Genomic DNA, 18,992 nt, shown 5'->3' with positions numbered 1-18,992 from the left:
TTCGTAATAACTACCAATTCTTCAACCGTTCTGTGCAGTTGAGAGGCTGCATCAAAGCCTTCTGTATGCTCTAGCATAAAATAAAATAAAACATTAAAAACATATAAATACGCCTTTGGGACCCCTAACACATTTAAATTAGAACGTATTTATACGTTTTTGGGAGCAAATGGGTTTTGAAGTGTCTTCTGTTGACTGTTGAAAGGCTGATATCCACACTTTACTGTATACTGATTTATATAGTCTAACATTTTAAGACAATTGTTGAATATTCTCTTTATATGTGTTAATGTTTCATGTGTTAAAAAAATAGCTAGTGGAAATTCCTTCTGGCTGGTGACTTTAGAGAGTTGAAAAAAGTTCATTTAAAAGAATTTGGACACAGGCAGTGACAACAGCTCGTTTTCTCAGGTTGGGAGGGGCTGGTGCTTGGAGAGCACAATGACCTAGAATTTCTCTTAGAGGGGCGAATGGAGTTAAATACCACTTTGGTGATGTTTTTGGTGAGGAAATCTCATTTGAACATGGCTAAAAGCTCCAAAAAGTAGATTTTTCACATTGCTGTCCCTTTAAAAATGTGCATATTTTTACAAGTTATTTCATGTTAAATATTAGATAGCTCTTAATATGAAAAGAAAAATGCACCATTTAGAAAAACCTGAATGAGCTTTTAAGACACTGGTACCCACTGCAGACGAGCTGTAAAGTTGTGTATCACTACCGTAGTAATGAACCCGTTTACAAGCGTTGCAGGCTCATTAGGACTGAAAATGGCTAGAATGATCCAGTGAATGAAGAAGCAGCTTTAGAGTTATAAAAAAAGAAAAGAAAAATGAGATGCTAAAATTTTTTTTTACAGCAGATGAGACCGGTTGTAGGCAATGTCAAGCACAGTATAAATCTGATGCATTATTATTATTATCATTATTATTATCATTATTATGCAACAAACATCAGAAATTGGAACACAAAAACATATATCATAACAAGACAAAGCTTTTATCTGTTAAAATAAATAAAGCCTCTTGGAAATTATATAATAATAATAATAGTAATAATAATAATAATAAATTTTATTTATAAATCACTTTTCATCAGCACAATCTCAACATACTACAGACTTTAAAAAAAACTTCATACTGTACTTCATCAAGGAATCATTTGAATATGAAAGGTTTCATCCATTAATTTCCATCCATCCATTTTCTTGACCGCTTTTCCTCACTAGGGTCGCGGGGGTGCTGGAGCCTATCCCAGCTGGCTTCGGGCAGTAGGCGGGGTACACCCTGAACTGGTTGCCAGCCAATCGCAGGGCACACAGAGACGAACAACCATACTTACAATCACACCTATGGACAATTTGGAGTGTTCAATTAACCTGCCATGCATGTCTTTGGAATGTGGGAGGAAACCGGAGTACCCGGTGAAAACCCACGCAAGCACGGGGAGAACATGCAAACTCCACCCAGGAAGGCCGAAGCCCGGACTCGATCTCACGTCCTCTGCACTGGGAGGCGGACGTGCTAACCAGTCAGCCACCGTGCTGCCATCCATTAATTTTTTAATTATTTTTTGTTTCTTGATGTATGTAGATATTTTATCTTCTCATGTATTATATATTTACTATGCACTTTACAGTTCTTGAAAGGTTTGCCAACAATAAATTATTCCACTTACAATACACAGCCTGCACAAAAGGTGGAGCCAGCTCGACTGGGACGGATTTGCTGTCTTGAAATCTTGCAGAAGGATTATTCTGTTTATTCAATGCCTGCAAAAGAACATTTTTTAAGTGTTGTTGCAAAGGTACAGTGTTCATAAAATCAATCCCATAAGCTAGTGTTCGGGTCTTTAACAACTCACTTATTATACAAAATAAATGCCTGGCACTTTCAAGTGGTGCATTTTGATTTTAGTTATGTAAGTTACCTTTTACTAAAAGTTCGAGTGTAAATAAATAACATCCCGAAGCGCTTGTTTTAATTTACTCGCAGATTTACTTAGTGTGAAGTGTATGCCTTTTAACTGAACACAAAGCTATTACTGTTGTATGAAAAGTCACAGGTGGACAAACATGTTGACTCTTCTGCCATCTAGCGGAAGAGCTTTTCATTGCTGTCATCTCACTGATACATATTATGCGGACAGATTAAGTGAATCCATTTCCCGCGGAAGCCCGATGATCTAAAGGCATGTTAAATGAATGGACAAACATGATTAACATTTCTTTTGGGAAATGATTGGAAACCAGTTTCGGGACAGATTATTTATTAAAATGTAAAGACTGCAAAAGACTCATTTGGGTCTCATCCTAGAACAGATATAACATTTGTGAGTTTACTAGTGAAGTCATGCGATTAATTACAATTAAAAAAAAATAATCGCCTGACGTGATTAAAAAAAAAAGATTATTAAAAATTAGGGGTGTCAGGCGATTAAAATGTGTAATCGTGATTAATCGCATGACTTCACTAGTTAACTCACGATTAATCACAAATTTGTTTTAAATGTACAATGCAATTTTTTTCTAGGTTTTCATTTCATCTTGTTAACAAAAGTGGGAAAAATGTTAAACTAATAGAAATAGTCCAAATAAATTCATGACAGTGAATTAGTTAATATACGAGTCACAGGACACAAATCACCCAGTCAAGTAACTGGCCGTAACAATAACAATAATAATAATAATAATAATAATAACAATAATAATAATAATAATAACAATAATAATAATAATAATAATAATAATAATAATAATGACAAAGACCTAGAGAACCTTATGTGACTCATTTTTCCAGGTAATTTGCTGAAGTAACCCAAACCTGCTCTACCAGCTGCCATGCCCACCCGTGCCTTTTGTTTCAGGTTTGACTCCGCCACCTCTGCTGCCTTCACTGCTGCCTTCACTGCTCTGCATGTTCTTTATTTCCTGCCTGTATTTTGAATGTTTTTTTCCCCCTGTATGCGTTTTTCCAACTCCTGGTTCTTGCCTTTTTTATATTCAGCCATTTACTTAATGCTCCATTTACTTAAAGAGCGTCTTCACTAAATACAGTAAAAGGAGCAGAGGTGCGGGGCAAAGTTGAAAGTGAAAGAATTTCTACCTGCTTGGCCGCACCCTAGCTCATCTAGTGTATTCAGCGAAGAAGCTCATCGCTTTAAAGTAAAATAGAAGACTGGCGATTTACTTTTGTGAATTTTTGATGATGGTCTGCCAACTTGGCCTGGTCTATTTCATACTAACTGCCCGGATCGGTAAGTTTAAAAAAAAATTATGTGTTGGGTGAAAACCATGAAGATTATTACCTTAACACTTATAGACTGTCATGTTTATATCTTTCATAGCATGTAGCATGTCTGCTTCTGCGTCTTCCTCGATGGGAAGAGATTTGTCTCGAAATTGTTCACACAAACATATTTGTCAGTTTTATGTGTTTTTCAGAGCCACGCACATTTTCGCATTGCTCATGTTTTTCAGATTCACAAATATATCCACGATTTTCATGTGTTTGTTTATCCTGTGTATGCATTTATCATCTAATTTATTTTAGAGACAAACATCGCACTGTTTCATACGGAAGAGGATTAGGGCCAGTAAAGAGAAAAAAAAACACGTTTGGCAGGATTCTCACTATATTCTCAGAATAACTGACTTTATAGTCATAATTCTGAGATTAGTGAGAATTCTGAGTTTAAAGCGAGAATTCTGAGATTAATCCTAATCCTCTTCCGTAGTTACATGTGTATTTTTTTACATTTGATTTTATATTTATAGTTTGACTACTGTTCCCGTAACAGTTATGTTGCTTTGTGTTGAAAACTGATTGTTTGATGGTTGGCATTTTTGCATATTGGACTACATTGTTCAAATAAAGAGTTTTAAAAACAAAAATGCCTGCAGATTCACAACCTCACATTCGACAACTCACAAGTTGAATTGAGCTTTTACAATTGGCATGTCATGATAAATGCATACAACAAAACATCAACAAACATGAAAATCACAGACATATCTGTGTGAGTAATTTTTACACAACTCTCTCCCCATTTCCCTCATCTATCTCCTTCCCAGTTTCTGCACAGGTTCTAAAATACGCACTCAAGGGTCAGGATATTACGTTGGTGCCAGACCTCTCAGAAAAACCAGACGCGATTATCTGGGTACATGATGGAATCAACGTGGTAGAGTTTAATGTCATGCAGGAACGTCCGTATGTGTACCCAACATATGAGAAAAGAACTTTTCTGGATCAGAACACTGCAGAACTGACTATCAAAAATGCTAAATATGAAGACAGTGGAAACTATGACTTAAAATTGAAGACAGACAACAAGTATGATCGTTTGAAGTATACGATTGAGGTTATAGGTAAGTTTATCTTATCAGCCATACTTATTTTATTAATATTGTGAAACATTGCTTTTGTTTTGGTGACTTGAAATGTGACCCTTTGGTCACAAATCTTTCACGGATGAACGTTCGAGTGTTTGCTGAACGCTGGTTTTCCTAACGTATGTGTGTTGTGTATTCAGTCAGGTTTTGCAATTTTTCTGTTTATTTGCAGACAAAGTAACCAAACCCAACATATCCTGTGAGATGATCAACATAAGCCAGGCGATGCTTGTGTGCACAACAGAGTGCAAATGTCCGCATTTATTAAAGTTTAAGTGGCGCTCACAGGGAAAGGAGCAAACTGGCCCAAACTTAAACATAACTCTCAGCAATGACCATGACGATCAAGTTTATCAATGTGATGTGAGCAACCCTCTCAGCAAGGAAATAGCCACGTTCAGTGCGAAGGACTGCTTCCCTGGTAAGATTAATCGACAATAATGCAATATTGTAACATTCAAGCTGTGCTTGCATATAATTGGAATGCAATTTTGACACGATTTTGCACTGAGATGAGTTCAACTTTTGTTTGCAGGCGAAACATACCTTGCTAGAATTTTCATCAGGCCTGACATAATGCCAATTTTGACAACTGCTGTCCTGATCTTGGTTACCGGCTTCATTTTCGGATACATGTTCCGCAGAAAATATCGATGTTCAGGTAAAAAAACACACACACACACTGACAATAAACCATGATGATGAGCATGCTTGAAATTAACCCGTTTTTTTTCTTCTAAATTGTGTGAACTCCCACTTTTGCAGTATGTTTGCAAAAAATAAGGAAAAGGATTTCTAGTAGACGACAAAGAACTCTTGCAAAAGGTATGAGTCATCGACACTGTTTTTAAAATGACATTGTATTTTTCATAGATCCAGTTAACCAAACGGTAATTGTTGATTATTAGTACAAAATTGTATTAGTAATCTAATATTAAACTATAATTCAGTCCAACATATATAATTGTAATATCTTCCAACTGACGCCATATTTTAAAAGAGTAACTGCTTTTTCAGGGCTAAAAAATGACCCTCACTGCTTCCTGATGTGCTTAATCCACAGTTCCGGACATTGCCAAATGTGGGAATGACTTCGCTCAGCAAGGTTCTGAAGAAGCTCTAATGTCTGGAAAAAATGAAGGCAAAGGTGGTTCCTTTGTTTTCAAGGCACGTCCTTCACCAAGCAGAAGAAATCAGACAAAAAAGGAACCTGGCAAGAAGCATTATCAAATAAGAGAGATGGAAGGCACAGCACTACAAAAGTAGACAATCTCTTATTAGTGACCTGCTATTCAAATTGTAGACGATCCCCAACTACTGAAATGAAGCCACGGTACAATATGAAGCGCCATGATATGTTAGTCATGGTGTTGGTCCAATTTATGGCCTACCAGGGATCATGGATGTGTTTGGTACATGACAAGGTCGCGTTGCCTAATGCTGCATTCAAGAAAGTGGGAAGTTATACTTTTCCAACTTTATACCAGGAAGTATATGCACGGGAATGCCCCTTTGAACTCAGAAACCGTAAATATTAGTCAATTATTGACAGGTAAGCTAAATCAGATGACTTTTATTTTGCCCTTTTGCACTTTGTTAAATTGTCTTAATTTATTTTTAACTGAATATAATGTGCAATGTCCCAGACGCATAAATGACGAATGAAAGCTTTACTCACTGAATTGTTTGGAATACAAATGTATACTTTACTCACAGATGTGTGTGCATTATTCGGTCATCACACCAGCATGCGTGGAAACGGGAGTTCAGCACAACATTTAAACATGTCGGTTTTACTGTAAACAGAGTGAAAAAATAGCAGCTTGAAGCAACTCTTATTTTGAGAATTATGTGAACAAAAGTACTGCTCAACAGAATGCAAATTGTTCACATTTATTAAAGTTTACATGGCGCTCTCAGGGAAACGGAAACAAAGTGGATGGGTGAAAACCCGAAAGTCGGAAGTCCCGCCTCCTCCGTAGTCCATTAAGCTTTGCAATTAATGTAAACCTGCGGTTTATTTCAACATTGCAATTGTAATATTTAAGGCGCTGTTGTTGCACATAATTGGAAAACAATTTTGACACGGCTCTGCACAGAGATGTGAGTTCAAAGTTTTTTTTTTGCAGACAAAACATCAAACGCTAGAATTTTCATCTGGCAAACACACAAACGCACAGGTAACGAGCAACGAGATACAGAATTAGAGGAGACGGCCTGAACTGGGTAAGAAGCTATATGGAAAATAGACAGCAGTTTGTACAGGCGGGTGCTTTTAAGTCCACGCTGGCAAATATTACATGTGGGGTGCCGCAAGGGTCAATTCTGGGACCTAAATCATTTATATTATATATAAATGGCATATGTGATGTTTCCAGTATTGTGACTTATGTGGTTTTTGATGACGATACAAATGTATTTTTGTACTGGGAAGAACCTTCAGCAGTTACTGTTTTGGTGAGTTGGAGAAGCTCAAGCTGTGAACATGAAATGTGTCATCCATTAATCATGTTGCTTTTGCAATACCGCAAACATTTCCTAAATTTATTTTTTGATGATGCTTATTGATAATCTAGACCTAGTTTATCTTCTTTTTTTTATAGTGTACGTAGTAATACACTGCTGTTCGGTACAGTGTACATAGTATTGTAGTAGTGATTCATTATTGTACAGTAGTTTAATACATTACACTTTCTTTTTTTTATTTTTACAATTATTAGAATATTATTCTAGGAAACATTGTTCATAAAATTAATCCAAATGCTGGTGTACACAACCTTGACTACATTAGAACCACGACACAATTTTTCAACTGATCTATCAGGAAAAAGGCATTTCAAATGTTTTGAACGAAATGTCTGCCTGTTGCTTTCAAATGACGAGTGTTTTTTGTGTTTTTTAACTGAAGTGACTTTAACTTAACACACCTAAATTACTAGCACATTTCTAATTGAGTATAATAAAAGAATAAAATCAACACAATTTGCCGTTTGACAAAATCCCCTTGAAGGACCAAACTGCTATGATAATCTTTTGTCAGTAGGGAGCAGTGTTGATCCGCGTTTTGCCATTCATAGGTGCCAAAGAATACCCTGCAAATAATTGGCTTTAAATGCAACTAATTCCAACGCTAAACAACAACAATTTAGATGTAAACAAGCAATTTCACCCAGTCAACGTGTGTTTTTGTTTCCCTTTAGAGTTAAATTTACCTTGGGGGGGGGGGGGGTGTTGTCACTCACTCACTCACTCAAACAAGCACACGCACATGCACATACAGATACTCACCCACATACAAAATAATAATAATAAAAAATAATAATAATAAAAAAAATAAAAGAGAGAGCAATGATGATGACATGTCAAATCGGTAAAATTACCGAATGAACAATACTGAGCTCTCCAGAAAAAAAAAAATAAAAAAAAAAATAAAAAAAAAAATTTAATTAAATTAAAAAAAACAAGCACACAAACGAGTGAAATTTACCATACTGTACTACCTGGCATGCACTATGACGTCACTTCCTTACTGAATCTTCAAATTAATATCTAGACCTGTAAACGCTAAAGCACAAACAACTGGAGTGAGGTGAACTAAGCATGCGTTAGCCATCATTTTAATACAAAAATGTTTATCTCACCTGTGTACTGTATTTGGCTTGTTTTTTTTTGTCTTTAACGCTCCGATTGTTGCTCTTATAGTGAAAATTGACTGCGCCTGAAATTCAGGTGTCGCATTACCTGGGTTGGACCTTCTTTTTCTTCTTCTTCTTTTTTTTTTTTTTAAATACAACATTTTACACCTTTTCTGTTTTGAACACAAGCTTAATGGATAAGTTCGTGTCAATAAAGAAAAGTAAACATCGAATTACAATGAAATAGAACGGTTAAAGTTCATCGCGTCATGGCCCACCAAAGTCTCCTGGTGTATTTCTTGAGTACTTACAGTTTAGGTAAGTTCTGCCGTGATTCGATTTGGAAAATTAACACGTTATTATTAATTATGTAGTGTGCTGAACTGTTTTTGAGTGCCAACAGCAAAACAAGTGAAGTGTTTTAACTGTTCGGTGTTTGCAAAATGGTGACTCTCCATTAATCTGTAATACGTAAGGGGTCCAAAGTAATAGTACACTAGTTCACCACCACTGTTTATGACCGAATATCAAGGCTTCACTGCATGCTCAAGATTGTCCATTCCGTTTTAAATACAGTAGTGCTCCAAAGTGGGTTCTGTATACACTTATAACTAAAATCGGATTCGTCACCCTCTTATTATCGTGGACTAAGTCTTAGTTTGACTTTTTTTTTCTTCCTTATCATCCTACCCCTGAAGTGAAATTATTCATGCATGTAATAGAGAGCGTAATTGGTTATTCTTCTTTTTTTCATCTTTATGTTTTCTGAAGAAAAAAAAGAAGACTTGGCCCATTATTTTAGGAGGGTGACAATATCAATTTCTTTACAGGTATTGTGATTAATGGCAAATAATTTCGGTCAAGAACAAAGAAAGTGGAATCTAAAGCAGCGTTGGATAGGTACCAGAGGAAGGAAGGTAGAACCGCTGTTTTAAGCAAAAAAAAGGCCAAATATAAAATGGGTGTCAGACATGGTTAAGGAAGGAATGAAAAAAATAAGCAGATCTTTGATAACAGAATGCTTAAAGGAGGCAAAGAAATGTTTTTAACGTTTTAAGCGATGGGATGACAGGATACATGAACAAAAACAGGTGTGATGGAGAAAAGTAGTGATGGGAAAATGAAGCCTCATGAAGCACTTGTGATATTTTTTGACTCCTGTAGATGGCACTATTGGTTTAAAAAGGCAGTGGAAATGTAATACAATTTCATTGCACTAGCGTTTATATTTGAACCAAGAGCACCATCTAGAGGAGTAAAAAAAATAGTAAAAGTGCTTCATGAGGCTTCATTTTCCCATCTCTAGAGAAAAGTACTTTCAGGTAAAGGATATATAAGTGTATGAATTGAAGGGAGTGTAAAAACGAACGCTAGAAGGCAGAAAATAAGGTTTTTAGCAATTTACTTTTGAAGGATTCAACAAGTCTGGAAGCAAAAGATATCTGGAGTAAACGCGTGTAATAAAGTGAAAAGATTTTTTTATGTGCATACTTGCCCAATTTATTTCCCCCCTCTTTTCTCAGTTTTTGCACAGGATCCAAATTATGCACTCAAAGGTCAAGAGATACACTTGGTGCCGTCCATTTTTGGGCAACCTGATGAAATTCTCTGGACACACGACAGCAAGAAAGTGGTTCTGTTTAACGGCATGGAGGAGTTTGTGTTCCCTCCATACGAGAACAGGCTCACTCTGGACTGGGCCTCAGCAGAACTCGTAATCAAAGACGCCAAATATGAAGACAGTGGAGACTATGAACTGGAATTTGACGTATACAAGGAGGTGCATCGTTCAAAGTATAAATGGGAGGTTATAGGTCAGTTCAATACACGTGTGCATTTTAACACAAATGATGAGCACTACACGTTTTGATTTGATCTGTTTGATCTTGGTGAATAAGTAGCTTATAGCTTTTCATCCAATTGGATAGTCGGTAGAATACTCGATTCTAAAAATGTATTCAACGACACGTCATATTTTACATCCCTACAGTAAGAATAGGATGCAGCACATTTGTTTAACTTCTAACTTCTCCTGCGTCTTACTTTGTATTCATTCACTTTACGTTGTATGCATTTGTTTCCAGACAAAGTATCCAAACCCAGCATATCCTGTGAAATGGCCGACGCAAACCAGGCGACGCTTGTGTGCTCAACAGATTCCAAACAGCCTCGCTTAGTAAAGTTCAAGTGGAGCTCAGGTGGAAAGAGGCATCCGGGTCCCAATTTAACAATAACCCTCACGGATGAACATGATAATCGAGTTTACCGTTGTGACGTGAGCAACCCCCTGACCAATGAAACGGCTACGTTTACCGCCAAGGGCTGCTTCCTAGGTAATTCTAACCAATTATCTAACTGAAATATACACAAATTTGAGTGCTATTTTGACAATGCATATAAATTAGATGTTTGTATGAGGGTTGTATTTGTGTGCAGACAAAAAATCTGCTGCTCTACTTGGCACCATCCTTCCTGTCATTTTTGCTGTTGCCTTCATTTTACTCGTCATGTTGGGCTGTGTGTACCGCAGGAAACTTCGAGGTACAGGTAGAAAGAAAACACAATGTGACATGCAAACAGAAAATGTTGAAAGTGCTTGAAATAGTGTACTTTTATCCCATGAGAACTAAGCTGAAGGTGATCCACTGATATCGTTGTATATTCAAAGTTTTTTTGTGACAAAAATAGGTCATTTTCTCTTATGTTCTTGCAGCATGTTTTGAAAATACAAAGAAAGGGGTTTTTAAAAGACGACGCAGTACATCAGAAGGTATGATTCATCATCACTGAGATGCATGCATTGACTTCATATTCGGTTTATTAGTTTGGTTTGGAGTGACATAATTGCTGCAATCGAGACTACTGAGAAGTAGGAAAACGTTTGCGTAGAAGTCGTTTTCAATTACATCTGCCTCACAATGACAGGGTGGATCCAAACTGGATTGACAGATTTAAATCAAGTCTTAAGCAGGGTACATATATACCGATTTTTAATATCTTAAATGATTTTTAGAATGTAAAAGAGGCCTACGTAGCATGCCACACATGACGTTGTCAATCGTAGTACCAAGACTGAACCGTGAGGACTGCCGGAAAATACTAAGTAGAAAAGTAGTAGTAAGAAGAAATACAAGAAGCCGAGCAAACTGTTAGTTTAAACTCTAACCACAATGCACTTGTAAACTTTATTTTTTTTGTAGTGAATGTCTTGTGACATGTTACACTCAACACAACCAACCCATTGCTCCTTTTTTGTTTTCCGGGAACATTGCAAGCTTCTGTTCACTTCCTAATTGGCTATCATTTTGTTTTACATCACAAACGTGGAATTGAATTCAATTTAATGTCAGCCCCATTCATAAGGATTTATTATCGTAAATATACAATAAGATTGTTGGCCCCAACTGTTTTTCGAGCAGATTGGGAAGGAAAGATTACTCTTAAAGAACCCAAAAAAATAATTCGAGACTAGATTCTAGATTATTAATAATTCTAATAATATGTTCCATGAAGCCCCACTAGTCTAAATATGGTATTCTGGCCGATATTGCATTAGTGGAAAATGAGTTAAGCAGCAAAATCCAGCAGTTTTCATCAATATCAGAAGGCGGCCATTTTGCTACTTGCTGTCAACTGAAGATGACATCAGAGTTGGTCGGCTCTCATGTAACAGTCAATCACATCTCAGCTTCAGAAAACAGGTGAGCTGTGATTGGTCATTGCCTAAGCCCCGAGCAACTGTGATGTCATCTTCAGTCGACAGCAAGTAGCAAAATGGCTGCCCACTGAGATGGATAAAAACGGTTTGATTTTGCTTCATAACTCTTATTCCACAAATGTAATATTGATTAGAATGTCTTAGACTAGTAAGGTCATATTTAACATATTATTGTTTAAGGTTCACGTCTCCTTTAACACCCCACACCACAGGATTGCCACTCAGAATAATATTTATTTGAAATCAGAGAATCCGTTTTTTACCATTTTTGATTGTTAAAGGTGGAAAATGTTTAAATTTGTCCCGATTGTTGGTGCGTATGTACCCCACTTTACATGTCTTCCTGTTGGGCTCCATTTAAGTTTATGTTGTGCTTCCAAGTTTCAGGGTCCACTCAGGGGGACGAGGCCACATACATCCTGACCTTATTACCTACACTTCCGTCCAATCAGAGTCTGCGCCCTTTGCTTCTAAGTGATTGGACTGATCCTGTTTACAGCAACGAAGATAAGCATGGCGCGTTAGATGGTAAAGTCGACCATGTTGAGCTTTATGATCTGGCTTGTGTTCCTGTTATAGACTGATTTTTATTTTATTTTTTAGGGTCTAACAAGGAGACGACAGGGGATGAGGGAGTAGAGTCTGATGCAGCCACTGGCCTCACCTCTTCCTCCAATCCACCTAATTCCCCTTTGACCTCCTCAGACCTGAACACTACAACTGAACATGAGGATAACAAATCTCAGCAGGTCTCTGGAGACGCTTCTGGGGAACTTGCGAATGAAGTTGATTCACCTGAAATTGATAAGCCGTCCCCTACCTCTACGGAGGAGAAAGATCCAGAAGAAGGAGTAGTTGGGCAGGAGCCACTTTCAGACATTGCACAAGGAGCATTGGCAACGGGAGGTGAAGACCATCGGGAAACGAGCACGTCGGCCTCTGAGGGTGAATCGCAGTCAAATAGTGAAGATGATGACGCCATCGCAGATGAGGAACAGAGTGAGACTGAACCAAACCCTTCTCTGACTGACACACCAAACCACATGAACACAAGTACAACTCAAACTCAGGGCTCATAACCATTTTTTTTTTAAGTTTGTATTTGTAAAATAACAAAGAAAAACAAAATAAAGTTATTTTATAAATTAAATGAATGTATAATATTAATGTTGCAATTGATCACACAAAAAAATAATGCTAATGTTATATAATATATATAAGAAATACATAACACTTTAATGTTCTTATTACTGTAATGCAGATTGTCATATTGGGCTGACAGTATATGGCAGCTTAAGATGTCCCTAAACACACACTGCTCTTACATTGTAAATACTTATTTTTCTACAAAATATCTGACAAGTGGACTAAATGGAAATGATTTCTGTCTCGTGTAATGTTTTGTCATTGGCCAGCCATGACCTGATGCATCTGATACGGCAAATTTGAATTTTAAGTTCTTATCTGCAATTCTATGAAAAGCAAATATAGTGTTAATATGCAGTATACCGTTGTAGTGTAACAAGACAAAATCTAAATAAAAATAAATAAAAAAACAACAACCACTGATTTTTTTAGTCAAATCAACAATAAGGAGTATTCTTCCTTAAGTAGAGTAGCTACATGAATACAAATAATTGGACGTAAAGTAGGTCCGTTTTTATTTATTATTACCCACAGCACTTACAGATAAAAAATTATAAAACACAAAATGTGTCATAAAATAATTAGCAATCTGTAAGGCTGCTATAACCCCCCCCACCCCCTCCCTCCCGCTTAGTGTGAATCAAAGCCCTGAAGCTAAGACTTATATAGCACAGTATTGTTACCGACCGACCTACTATGTTAGCGTGCTTGCATTTTATTGCTAGAAACACACCCAGTCCTTAGTTTATGCATGTTCTTCTTTCTAAACTTACATACTTCAACATTAAGAGCACTTATGTTTTTCTTATCTAGGAATCATAAAGCTGTGATTGGTTTCAAATTGCAATACATAAAATTCATGTTTTTACATGTGTGTGGTAAGTGTGTTTTAATGCTCATATATTCTTGTTCATACTGTTTCAATATGTTAATTATTATATATGTTGATGTCTAAAAAGTTTACATTAAAGAGTGAATAGGACTTATTATTAATTTACTTAAATTTTACATACACTTACATTGTGATTAATTAAAACTATATAATTGGGAATTATTGACCCGAGGCGTACGTAAGGATTTTCAGATTTAAATTTGGAACTGGTCTCTTTTAATTTTGACTTTCTTCACGGAGGACTATGAACATCAAAACATGTTCACATCTGAGGGACTGAAATCAGATGATCTTGATTTTTTAAAAACAATATTAAATAAATAAATAAAAGGCTTGAAACCTTTGCACTGCCTTTCTATGAAGAGGAACAGTTGACTGTGAAAGGATGACCATTGCTCACAAAATTTGGCTTCATCATTAACATTTTACGGCGGGAGAGCTTCTCGGCTATCTGAAATGCTTCGGACACTGGACAGACACTACACACTCGCACCCGAGGGGCACAAAGGCGGAAGCGCAAGTACTGGGAAGCGGCCCACACATCGCAAAACGGAAACGGAAACAAAGTTGATGGGTAAAACCCCGGAAGTCATAAATCCCGCCTCCTCAGTGGCATATAGTCCATAGGGCCCTGCAAACTGTAATAACATTCTTTGGTCGTTAGATGGCAGTATTTGTCAAATTTTAGTTATAAACAAGTGTTGGTTAAAGAACACTATCGGATTTATTTTATTTTTTATTTTTTAATTAATATTTCTCATTCAAGTGGCCTTGAGAGTGTGATATCTAGTCAGCAGTGATACAGAGCAACCAGGCTCACAGATGCTGGTGCCACTGACATGACATGTTTCATCATGCCCTAATTAAAAGGGAGTTGAGTTTACCGGCATTTCTCAACTGTAAGTGCAAGTCAGATCAACGACGTAACGCCTTGATCTGTAAATAAAGAAGCAGTTGGGTTGCACACACTGTTTCTCACAGGCCGCTGCAGATTCTGGAGGACAGGCCCACCCCGTGTGGAAAAGTCACGCATGATTAGCTTAACCTTTGAGTCACCGAGTCTGTGATCTGCTACCACCTGACCTGAGGGTTCAGGGCAGGAGCAGGGAATGAATACTATCATGTTTCGGTGGTCACAACAAATCCCATGGGGATATTCGAGATTGAATTATTTGCGGCTCTTCAATGGAGGGTCGCAATGTGGTTCCGCTGGGACCTAACAGGAAGGCCGCTCAGCAGAACCCTGTTTTTGTAGCGGGTCCCGGTTTGGTGCCCACTGGCAGATATATAGATAAACCTGTAAGTATCAGAAATACACCAAGTAAATCACTTGTTGCTTTTGTCCATGCACTCGGATTATGAGCCACCCTTCTCCGCTGCACAAATCCCTGTGACACTGCAGGTTAGTGCTGCCACCCAGTGTTCATTTCGCAAAACAGAAAATTGCCTCTCAATGTAAATAGACACATTACCACACTATATTGTCTAAAATAAGAAAAAATGTGATATTTGAGTAGTTAAAGTTACCTTAAAAAGCCTTTTAGAATCTGTCATTTGCTGTACTTAGCTATCAAAACTACTGTATTAGAACTTTAAGTAAAAGTGTTCCAAAAAATAAGTGGTTAGGATTTTGATTGCAATTTGATTTCCTTCAGTGTTGTACCATAATTAAGGATCCGTGTGTTGGCTAATGAGTAAAGTTAGCCTGGCCATAGGCATAGGCCATGCCAGTTTCTGGCATGAGCAATATATGTGGCCATATAGGATGTACATATTTAAATTAACAACTCCAAAATACAATTATATGGGGAATTTGCGACCTCTTGTGGTGTTGGCCTCTTGTACTGCCATTAAAAATGCCCTCACTCTTTCTGTTACTGGCTCAAGCAGAGAAGACCTTTTCAAATTTCAAGTTAATTAAAAAATAGATAGATAGATAGATAGATAGATAGATAGATAGATAGATAGATAGATAGATAGATAGATAGACTTATTTATTTATTTTTTTTTGGGGGGGGGGGGGGTGAGTGCCGGTACTTAACAAGGCCCTCTAACAAAATTTGCCAATGGTGAGATCTTATTTATGCTAGTAGTATTTTTTGCAGTTTTCAGTTTGCAGCATTTTGACAAAATCACATGCCCACAAATTTGCCCATACATTGGAATTTACAGTATTGTACTGGCTCATGCCCATGTAGTGGGCTCAACCCGGTAGAGGAAAAAATGACCTTGCAGAGCTGCAAGAGGTTTCAAATAACAATAGGGTTTGCTAACCTGTGGACAGCCAGCCAGCCATTTATGTTTCTCATACGTCCTTGCTTGAAAGTGACGGACGAAATTCTTCCCCGTTTTCGTGACGATTAGGTTACTTCAGTAGGATCACCACTTGAAATGATATTCTCGCTGGAGGATTCCTTGGAATGGCCTTGGAATGGCCTTAGAACCGCGGAGCGGGCCGTGGGCCCACGAACCATGGCCGAGAACGCTGGAGCCACCTCGGGCATAAAATCTGGCATTTGCCTGCCCTCTATCTCCGGGACGCAAGTATACACTGTTGGAAAGGTCTGGTCGAGACGAATCCTGCGGTGCCCGAATGTCTCCAATAGGACGTAGGGTTTGAGATACGGCCGCCCAAAGACCTCCGGGACTTTCACAAATCCGGCGTTTGCCGGCCCTCTTCTCAACCACTGACTGTTTACCGGATAATAAGCCAATTATGCGAATGCGCGTTGTCAATGCTGCTTTACTGCCAGCTTTTTTGCATTTAAAAGGCGCACCTACCAAACAACCTCTCGGAACTAACAAAACTTGATTTCTCATTGCGCATGCACGAAACAAGCTGTTGGCTTTCCACCTCTCCGCGAGGAAAACAGGACAAATTACACAGGGATTGAAAGGATCTTTGTGCAGTTTGTCACTTTTTTACTCGCTACTGCCACCTCTGGCCCAAAGCGTAACTGCAGCATCTGTGTCAGGCTTGTTCATGGTGCGCGTGCGAGTACGTGCATGATCTTAAGTGCACGCCACATGTCCGCTACTCTACAGGGACGCGCATTAATTCACCCTCCACCACTTCACCCCTCCCCTCCCCAAAGAAATTGTGCATGATGTAGAAAAAGCGTAATCTTACCTTTTTAAATGGCAAAATGCACCTTTAAGACCAAAACAAATAGGAATTGAAGAGCTAATGCTAAGGCAACGCATCAGTAACCTAACATAAGCATGTTTGTTTATCTTTGTCATCTACTCACTGGTTTACAAATCAAAATGACTACTGTCAAAAAGGCCATTTAAACAACACAGCCAGAACTCAACTACTGTACTGACATACTATCAAAGACATAGGCTATAGTTAATATAAGTAGGGTTATTAGCCTCTCATCGTCACATGGCTATATAATAGCAGTATAGTGTAATAAGTCTTCATGTTGTGGGTCCAATTACAGGTTTCCCCCTCTGATAGTTGAGGTCTTTAATGGCCGTGTTGCACAAATATAGAGGAAGGAAATGAAGAAAAATGGGCCACCCTCCATACCTATTTTATACCATTTTGATTAGCATCCTGGCTTGTTTAAATTGCCTCCCCAGGGGTGCTAACGTGAAATCGACGATATGCTCGGCCTAACTTCTCATTTATTTTTATGCGGCGTTCGGGCAGAGCCTTGGCACTGCTCCACCGAGGAAGCCTCGGGAGGCCAGACCTGCGTTAGTCGGGACAAATCAATGAATAACAACCAAATACTGTTCTTCCGCGAGGCCCCACTAACGTGCGACACGGCACGCAAGGCGCCCACTGTAATTATGTTGACGAACTAGTGTGGTGGAGAAACTATATAACAGAATAATATATCCCTTTCTGTGTCAATAAAGGTCCTCTGTTAAAACACATTATGTCTCTGGGCTGCAGGAGTAATTGCAGACCAATGTTTGTCATTTTCATCATTATAAAACTGCATTACCCTCCTGGCTGTTGACTTTTTATGACCCAGCTCATTGTGTACAGTTTCCTCTTATACTGGGTCATCAGACGAATTACATTCATGCACTGCCCATATGCACTGAAATGGAGACGACAGGGTGAATATAATGGCCAGTAGGAGGTAAAATGGTTTGACTGAAACTGAGTAAGATGAACAGCCAATGTGATGCTTGTAATGTTTGTTGCATTAGTTTAGCCATTTTTTTCCTAAAATTGGTTAATTAAAATTCTGTATTTTTGTTTAGTTTTGTTGAGATTTACAGAAAATTACACCTCAGGTCATAGTTCACTTACTTACTTATTTACATATAGACGCAAAAGTATTTTTCAGTCTGGTTCAAATGTCCTGAGATTGAAAATAATACATTATCTACAGTATTTTTGGAAACCAATATTACAGAAATAAAATTAATACTGTGTAGTGGGAAGCAACAATTTTTGCTGTAGCATTAGCTAGCTAGCGTTGCAGTAGGTGAACATGAAGCCATCTTAGCATTTAGCTATGTTAGCTCTTTGAGAAACACTAGCATTACACTTAAATTCTTAATCTTGAAGCTCTGCCTCACATGGCAGGCAAGAAGGACTTTATGCCTTCTTGTTCTAGATTGTGATTATTATATGTAAATAAAGTAACACACAATGGGGTAGATGCCACGGAGGAGGCGGGACTTCCGTGTTTTCACACATCAGCTTTGTTTCCGTTTCCGGTTTGTGCCGTGTGGGCCACGTGCCCAGTACTTGCGCTCTGCTTTTGTGCCCCTCAACAGTGGCCGGAAACGACCATGATGTGCGAAACCCGGAAGTCAAAAGTCCGTGGCATCTACCCATTGGTGTTTCTTTATTTACATAGCTTTTTTTTTTTTTTTTTAAATCTGCCCTTCTATTGGCTCTCTGGATTACATCACTTCCTGTTTCTGTGTTGCCATTTTGTATGCAATCTTGACGTCTGTTGGAGTTTACTTGACTCTCTTGCGTGTAAGTCTTTTTTGTTGTTGTTATATTTAATTGTTGTAGTGGAGTCTACCTTCTGTTTAAAAACAGAGTTGTTTGTTCCATTTGAATCATGTGTTTTGGCTTGCACTATCCTTGTTTATACAGAAATATTAAACAGGGCACAATGAATTAGAATTGAGACTTTCAGATTTAATTCAAGAAAGTATACGCAGAGTTTTATGTGAGTTTGAATGGTTTGTCTTGACTGTCGACAGTCAGCTGGTGGTTCGACTCTA

General features: G+C 38.0%; 2 protein-coding genes and 1 long non-coding RNA gene across 8 annotated transcripts in view; all 3 read left to right on the top strand.

Moving 5' to 3' along the window:
- Nucleotides 1-2,871: 2,871 nt before the first annotated feature.
- On the top strand, nucleotides 2,872-6,102 carry LOC144060566 (lymphocyte function-associated antigen 3-like). Its single transcript, XM_077580239.1, has 6 exons — nucleotides 2,872-3,255; nucleotides 4,073-4,369; nucleotides 4,566-4,814; nucleotides 4,929-5,054; nucleotides 5,159-5,218; nucleotides 5,457-6,102. Exons 1-6 carry the CDS (start codon nucleotides 3,204-3,206, stop codon nucleotides 5,657-5,659), a joined length of 987 nt encoding a protein of 328 aa, XP_077436365.1. The 5' UTR covers nucleotides 2,872-3,203; the 3' UTR covers nucleotides 5,660-6,102.
- Nucleotides 6,103-8,156: 2,054 nt separating this feature from the next.
- On the top strand, nucleotides 8,157-14,051 carry LOC144060010 (uncharacterized). 4 transcript variants are annotated; one of them, XM_077579088.1, is made up of 7 exons: nucleotides 8,157-8,346; nucleotides 9,552-9,842; nucleotides 10,113-10,361; nucleotides 10,465-10,569; nucleotides 10,742-10,798; nucleotides 12,134-12,274; nucleotides 12,350-14,051. In XM_077579088.1, exons 1-7 carry the CDS (start codon nucleotides 8,298-8,300, stop codon nucleotides 12,823-12,825), a joined length of 1,368 nt encoding a protein of 455 aa, XP_077435214.1. In that variant the 5' UTR covers nucleotides 8,157-8,297; the 3' UTR covers nucleotides 12,826-14,051. The 4 variants fall into 4 exon arrangements, with proteins under 4 accessions (XP_077435214.1, XP_077435212.1, XP_077435213.1 ...); XM_077579086.1 differs by having other exon boundaries at nucleotides 12,128-12,274; XM_077579087.1 differs by having other exon boundaries at nucleotides 10,465-10,575.
- Nucleotides 14,052-18,668: 4,617 nt separating this feature from the next.
- LOC144060696 (uncharacterized) overlaps nucleotides 18,669-18,992 on the top strand; it is a 74,339-nt gene continuing 74,015 nt past the window's right edge. For all 3 annotated transcript variants that reach the window (XR_013295984.1, XR_013295986.1, XR_013295985.1), the window contains exon 1: nucleotides 18,669-18,738. This is a non-coding gene — a long non-coding RNA (uncharacterized LOC144060696). The remainder of the gene's footprint in view (nucleotides 18,739-18,992) is intronic.

This window comes from Vanacampus margaritifer, chromosome 11 (assembly GCF_051991255.1).
Source record: "Vanacampus margaritifer isolate UIUO_Vmar chromosome 11, RoL_Vmar_1.0, whole genome shotgun sequence".
Taxonomy (NCBI): domain Eukaryota; kingdom Metazoa; phylum Chordata; class Actinopteri; order Syngnathiformes; family Syngnathidae; genus Vanacampus; species Vanacampus margaritifer.
Note: the sequence above shows the minus strand (reverse complement) of the source record. Positions and strands in the feature narration are given on the sequence as shown.